The 6,676-nt window shown below is 63.0% G+C and overlaps 2 protein-coding genes across 2 annotated transcripts in view; both read right to left on the bottom strand.

Moving 5' to 3' along the window:
• The window catches only part of INSRR (insulin receptor related receptor), a 12,085-nt gene extending 9,321 nt beyond the window's left edge, over positions 1-2,764 (bottom strand). The window contains 2 exon segments of the mRNA XM_057384794.1: positions 623-1,174; positions 2,671-2,764. Of these exon segments, the coding sequence (XP_057240777.1) occupies positions 623-1,174; positions 2,671-2,764 (646 nt within the window).
• A 603-nt stretch (positions 2,765-3,367) lies between these two features.
• LOC130584679 (death-associated protein kinase 2-like) overlaps positions 3,368-6,676 on the bottom strand; it is a 4,717-nt gene continuing 1,408 nt past the window's right edge. Inside the window, exons 2-10 of the mRNA XM_057384803.1 lie at positions 6,386-6,607; positions 6,161-6,299; positions 5,894-6,023; positions 5,691-5,739; positions 5,533-5,559; positions 5,260-5,412; positions 4,458-4,503; positions 4,003-4,377; positions 3,368-3,687 (exon numbers count right to left, since the gene is read on the bottom strand). Of these exons, the coding sequence (XP_057240786.1) occupies positions 3,607-3,687; positions 4,003-4,377; positions 4,458-4,503; positions 5,260-5,412; positions 5,533-5,559; positions 5,691-5,739; positions 5,894-6,023; positions 6,161-6,299; positions 6,386-6,607 (1,222 nt within the window). The 3' untranslated portion in view covers positions 3,368-3,606. The remainder of the gene's footprint in view (positions 3,688-4,002; positions 4,378-4,457; positions 4,504-5,259; positions 5,413-5,532; positions 5,560-5,690; positions 5,740-5,893; positions 6,024-6,160; positions 6,300-6,385; positions 6,608-6,676) is intronic.

The raw sequence follows: 6,676 nt of genomic DNA, 5'->3' as shown, positions 1-6,676 counted from the left end.
GAAGGAGCGATGCTGGGATGTGGGGATGCAAGAACAGAGGGAGGAAGGGAAGGACACGGGTATGGAAGGAGGGATGCAGGGAGGTTGGGATGGATTGGTGAAGAAATGGATGGAGGCACGGCGGCACAGATRGAGGGATGCACACAGGGATGGAAGAACGGATGGACAGCCATGTGGTCAGTGGCTGGCTGGGCAGGTGGACTGATGGGTGGCTGAGAGGCTGCACAGAGGGACAGACAGATGGACGAGGTGAGGCTCAGGCCATGCTGAATCCCATCTGCCCACTGCAGCCGAGGTTGCAGCCCCGATAAGGATCTGTGTTTATAGTACATATTTCATTACCAGCTCTCCTGTTTACAGCAAACGAGCTGAGGAGGGGCCTGTATTTACCTCGCCACYGGGAAAACACGACAGCCAGGAGCTGGCCTCTCCTCCAGAGGATGATACAGCAGGGATCTGGTTACCCCATCACGCTGCCAGCACGGCACGGCACGCTCCCGGTGGCAGGGCAGTGACAGCCACRTTCTGGGGCCAACCACCCCACGGTGGCTCCACCAGCCTCCCCCAGTACCCTCCCAATTTGCCCTACACAACCACCCCAAAAAAACCCCCCAGCACCCACCTTTCTGGCAGTAGCTGGAAGTCCAGCAGCGATATTCCAGCTGTCCATTGACGCTGGTCTGCACGCATGGCTTCTCCACGTCCAGGATGCCCGGGCAGACGTCGGCGCACTCCTCAGCCAGTTTATTGCCCACGATGTAGGTGCTGTCACCAGCATCAGGCAGCAGCAGCCCCCAGTCGATGGTGGAGAGGTGGCAGAGCTCCTGGTTGCGCTCGATGCGCACCGAACCGCGCAGGATGTGGCCCAGGCTGTGCAGCCCCACGTCCCGCAGGTGCGGCATCTCAAAGATGACCAAGGCGTAGCTGAAGAAGAGGTTGGTGCCGCGGATGACCGAGAGGTTGGGGAAGAGATCCCGCAGGCTCTCCAGCCCGTAGACGCGGAAAAGGAGCAGGTACTCCGTGATCATAAGCAGGCGAGGGAAGCTGAGCCCCCGAAAGTCCTCGGCGCCCGTGGTGAACATCAGCAGGATCTGCAGGTTGCCCTCGATGATGGAGCAGTTCTCCAGCTTCCGCAGCTGGGAGACGTCGTTGCGGATGTCCATGCTGCCGCAGACTGCGGTGGCGAGAGGGGGACCCCGTGGGCAGCAGGGACAGGGCAGCTGATCCCCCAAACCCCCAGCCAGGGACCCCCCAGGTGATGCTCGGAGGGGTTTAATATCCTGGCGCTGGCTGTCAAGCGCAGCTGGAATTGGTTTGGGCAGCCGGGGAGACGCGAGCGGCTCTGACAGCAGCCGGCGCGCCGCGGCTCTCCGGGGCACGGCGTGTCCGTCAGCTGTGACACTAATGAAGCCTGGCATCTGCATTGCCCCATGACAGCCCCAGGACCACGTCCCAGCCCTGCTGCCCACCCCGGGGGAGGCTGATTGGGGGTGCAGATGGCTTTCCCCCTTCCCCGAGTTGTGGGGCAGATGTGGGAGCTCACGGACATGCGGTCACGGAGGGAGTGGCAGCTCCAGCAAGGTCATTCCCATTAACTCCCCGTCGCTCCCAGACAGGTGAAGGGACACACAAAAGCTACCACAGGTGCCCAGATGGCACCGTCCCAGCCCCACTTTGGCTCTCCTGGGGCTTTTCCACCCAAAAAATGGGSAGCATGAGCCCCAGCACCTCCTCCTTCCCGGTCCCAGCAGGGATGCGAGAGCCAGGATCAGCAAAGAGCTTCCCACTGACAGAATCCCCAGCCAGAAACCAGGTCCAGGTCCTAGAGGGGACCTGGGGGTGCGTGGTCACCCCTCGTCTGTCCACAGCCATGGCCCTGTCCTTTTGACCTCATGCCTGGTGGCTTTTTTCCCCTCTTGGTGTCACCCATGAATTGCGGGCACTGTGGCACTACCCATGTCCCCTCACCCCGTCACTGCCCCTCACTGGGAGCCCTGTCCCCTCCCCTGTCCCCTCTGTCCTCCTGCAGGACCGGCCGTGASTGCAGTGCCAACCTCGAGGGTGACAGCCCCCACTGCCACCGTCACCTCCCTGACCTTGCAAAGTCACCCTGTGAGGAGAGAGGGGTGCTCCCCGTCCCTGGGGTGACAGAGGGGGGACAGRGGGCCCAGTAGGGTCAGGTGTGTCCCTTGGGCAGCTCTCGGGTTCTTCACCCCTCTCCTCCATTGCTCCCACCCCCCAGCACAGACTCTTGGTGATTGGGGAAACTGAGGTACGGGTGGCAGGGAGAGGGGAAAGCAGGACAAATGACAAAGCCTCCCGGTACCGCCAGCTGTCCCATTGTGACCGTGAGACCCAGGACTCACAGCTGCCCCCTCCCCAACCTTTCTCAGCCTTCCCGGGATCAGAGCTCCCGGTTCCCGTGACAATTTTCCCGGTGGGGCTGAGGGACCGATGTCCCCATCCCTGGCCAAGCCCCCACCACGTTCCCCTCATCCATCCCAGCAACAGCGGGGTCCCACGCTCTGCCCCTCCTACCCAAAACGAGGGTGCTGCCATCGGGGTAAACTGAGGCAGGGAACACCCAAAGAGCCTCAAGGTTTGTTTCTTGCAGATCCCCGAGCACAGGCATCCCCCCGCACCCCAGAACACCCCCTCCCAAGCACTCACTTTCGGAGGGAGCCCGCACGGGGGGCAGCGGGAGGTGGCCGAGCAGCAGCAGCATCACCCCCAGGCGCGGGGGTCGCAGCCCCCTCGGCCCCATCCCCGAGCGGGACCCCCAGGGCCCCGTCCCCGTCCCACCTCGGGCTCTGCCGCACCGCGTCCSGTCCCTGTCGCCGTGTCCGGCCGCTCCCCGGGGAACGCCGGGATGGTCGGGGCGAGGGSGGGGGGACCCCACGGACCCTGCCCGGGCCCTGCGGCCCCTTCACTTTTGTTTTCGGCTGCCGCACACAAAATATTTAGCCTGACAACTGTCAGGGCCGGAGCCAGGGCTTGTTTGGGAAATAGAGAGGGGGGAAAAACAGGGCGCCAGCCCCACCCACCCCCCCCCCGCGCTGGAGTGGGTGGGAAGGAAGAGCTGCCTCCTGCCTCAGTTTCCCCAGCCAGAGCAGGAGGATCCCAGTTACTCTGCCAGGAAAGCAGCAGGCCCGTGGAGCAGCACAGAAGGGAAAATTTTAGGGTCACTCTACCCTCACAGGGTGAATGTGGGGTGCCAGGACCCCACAGCTTTGGGGTCCCCGCAGAACAGCAGCCCCGCAGTGAGGAGGAGGAGGATGGGAGGAAGCTGCGGGCACACAGCACCTGCCCGGCTGTGACGAGCCGTCCTTAAGGGGAAGGAGAAGCAGGAGAAGAGGATGGAGGAAGGGGTGACATTTATTTTTCTCGTTAGGACGAAGCAGGAAGGAAGATCCCAGCCCTGGGGCAGCGTGAGCCCCACTGCAGCAAAACCTGGGGGCAAAAGCGGGGTGCTGATGCCCCAGTGACCCTCCAGCAGCACGGAACTGGGAGCACTGGGGCTGGACAGCGCTCCTGCCCCCTGGGATGGGGAGATGGGGGGACCCCCGAGGCTCCTCTCGTGGGGGTCCTGTCTTTTTTCGGAGGGGCTCAGGAGCAGCTGCTTCTCCGCCGGCGCAGCAGGGCCATGGGGGGGCTTCTGTCCTCCTCTTGGTCACTCTCACAGCAGCGCTGGGGGCACAGGGTGGCTGCAGGGCAGGGACAGGGGACAGAACCCCCCAGAGGAGAGGCCACCCCGGGTGGGGACAACCCCTATTGCACAGYCACTGCTCAGCCCTTCACCCACCCATCTCTGGCCAAGCCCACCACCACATTTCCCTGATCTCATCCCAGAAATAGGGGGGGGTCCCACCTCTGCCTCTCCTGCCCAAAACGGGGGGGGGTTTACAGCATAGAGGGTATTGCTACAGGGGAAAACTGAGACAGAGCCCCAAATCTCTTCTTCCCCCCTCCCCAGCCCATGCTGGGGGGGTTCTGGGGGCTCACCAGCTCCTCATCCTCCTTCCTGAGGCCGCAGAGCAGCCGCGTGTGGCACAGCCGGTTGCAGGCAGACACGGTGTTGTAGGAGAGCTGGAGGGCAGGAGAGGAGGGGGTCCGAGGTGGGGGTCCCTCCCCAGCTCTGAGCCCCCCACCACAGCACTGCAAACACTCCCGAGATGGATCCAGCCTGGGGATGGAGCCCAGCCTGGGGATGGAGCCCAGCCTGGGGATGGAGCCCAGCCCAAACTCCCCAGGGGTCTCAGGGGATCCCACAGCCGGCCACCCGTTCACCTTCCACTTCCTCCGGGCGTTGAACTTGCGGAAGTTTCTCATGTTGATGGAGGAACGGCTCCGGCTCAGCACCTGCTTCCTGCTCAGGGGCTGCGGGAGCGAGGACACGGAGCTGTCACCGTGTCCCCGCCCTGCTCCCAGGGCTCTCAGCCCCTGCCTGTGCCGCTCACCTTGATCCAGGGGTGCAGCAGGCACTCGGCTGCTGTCATGCGSTGCCTGCGGGGCAGAGGGAGGTGTTGGGGCAGGGGGAATTCACCCCACACATCCCCCGTGGGGATGGGGATGGGGACAGGATGGAGATGGGGACAGGGAAGGAAAGCAGGTGGAAGTGGGGGTGATGGGGGTGGAGGTGTGGAGGAGATGAAGATGGAAACAGAGATGGGATGGAGGTGGAAATGGAGACGGGATGGAGATGGAGGTGAAGATGAGGATGGGATGGAGATGGAGGGGAGGATGGGATGGGGGTGGGGATGGAATGGAGATGGAAACACAGATGGGATGGGATGGGATGGGATGGGATGGGATGGGATGGGATGGGATGGGATGGGATGGGATGGAGATGGAGATGGAGATGGAGATGGAGATGGAGATGATGATGGAGATGATGGAGATGATGGAGATTATAAGGATGGGATGGAGATGATGAGGATGGGATGGAGATAGGATGAAGATGGAAATACAGATGGGGTTGAGATGGTGATGGAGATGATGAGGATGGGATGGAGATTGGGATGGGGTGGAGATTGGGATGGAGATGGAGATTGGGATGGAGATGGGGATGAGGATGGGATGGGATGGAATGGAGGTGGGAATGGAGATGGGGATAATGGAGGTGGGGGTAAGGATGAAGATAAGGTTGGGGATGGGATGGGATGGAGATGGGGATGAGAATGTTGGAGGTGGAGATAACAGAGGTGGAGGAGATGGGAAGGAGACGGAGGGGATGGGATGGGGATGGTGATGGGCCCTCACTCCGGCTCCTTCACCAGCAGCTGCCGGATGAAGTCCTTGGCCATCTCGGAGGTCTGGCTGAAGCAGCGCTCCTCAAACTCGTAAGCACCGGCCACGACGTTGGAGAGGGTCTCAGCATCCGTCTCACCCTGGAAGGGGGACAGGCCACTGAGCCTGTGGGGACACAACAGAGCCACTGAATGCCACAGCAGCACCGCCTCGGCCACCCCAGCACTCACAGTGTCCCTGTGCCTCAGTTTCCCCCAGCCACAGGGAGCATCACCTCGTACTCACAGGATGTAGGTGATGACTCCGATGCTCCTGGAAGGCAGAGGTGGGGGTCAGGCGCTGCCCTCCCAGGGGCCCCCCATGCCCTGTGGCACCAGGGGGGTCCCTCCCCACCCTCCCCACCCTCCAGCTCAGCCCGTAGCCCCCAGGTCCTAGCTCCTCACCACATGTCAGTCGCGGGGCTCAGCGGCTCATAATTGATCACTTCAGGAGCTGGGGGTGAACACAGAGCCAGGGTGGGACATCAGAGGGACAGCACCGTCCTGCCACCGCCCTCCCTGCATTCCCCGGGGTCCTGTCCCCACCCGAGGGGTCCCCTTGCTGTGATCCCTGTGCAGGGACCCTCGGGGACGTGCCAGCCCCCTACCAATGTACTGGGGGGTCCCACAGAGGCTTTTGAAGGCGATGCCATCCTCCAGCTGCTGGGCCAGCCCAAAGTCGATGATCTTGATCCAGGGCTTGGGGACGTCCTTCTCCTGCAGCATGATGTTCTCGGGCTGTGGGGACACATCAGGGTGATGGACGGGTGACAGGGGGGACATCAGCACCTCGGGAAGGTGGGAAGGATCAGACCAGGGCTCTGGGGTGCCTGACAGAGTCCTCAGAGAGTGAGGATGGGGGTCCCCATGGGCACCTTGAGGTCGAAGTGGGCGATGAGGCGAGCGTGCAGATATTCCACCCCGCGCAGGATCTGCCCCAGGAACTCGATGGCCTCCTCCTCCGACAGCATCTCCTTCTCCGCAATGAAGTCAAAGAGCTCCCCGCCACGAATCCTGGGCACGGTGGGGATGGGGCAGCTCAGCCACCCTCAAACGTGGCACAAAAAGGGTCACAGTCCCCCCACCAGGACCCCACTCACAGCTCCAGGACGAGCACCACCTCGGCTCTGCTGGCAAAGAGGTCGTGGAGCCGCATGATGTTGGGATGGTTGAGCCGGCGGAGGATGGCGACTTCCCGCTCCACCTGCGCCCTCTCCAGCCCCAGGCGGCTGCCCCAGCGCCGCCGCATCTTCACAAACTTGGCGGCGTACAGGGCGCCAGAGCTGCGCTGGCGGCAGAGCCTCACCACGCCGAAGTGGCCGCTGTGGCAAGAGCTGGGCTGGGGCACAGCCGGGCTGACCCCACGGCAGGAGAACCCAGAAATCTGGGTA

This window comes from Malurus melanocephalus, unplaced genomic scaffold (assembly GCF_030028575.1).
Source record: "Malurus melanocephalus ecotype Western Australia unplaced genomic scaffold, MMel_1.1 scaffold_746, whole genome shotgun sequence".
NCBI classification, from domain to species: Eukaryota; Metazoa; Chordata; class Aves; order Passeriformes; family Maluridae; genus Malurus; species Malurus melanocephalus.
The sequence above is the reverse complement of the archived record's forward strand: the minus strand, read 5'-3'. Positions and strand labels throughout refer to the sequence as shown.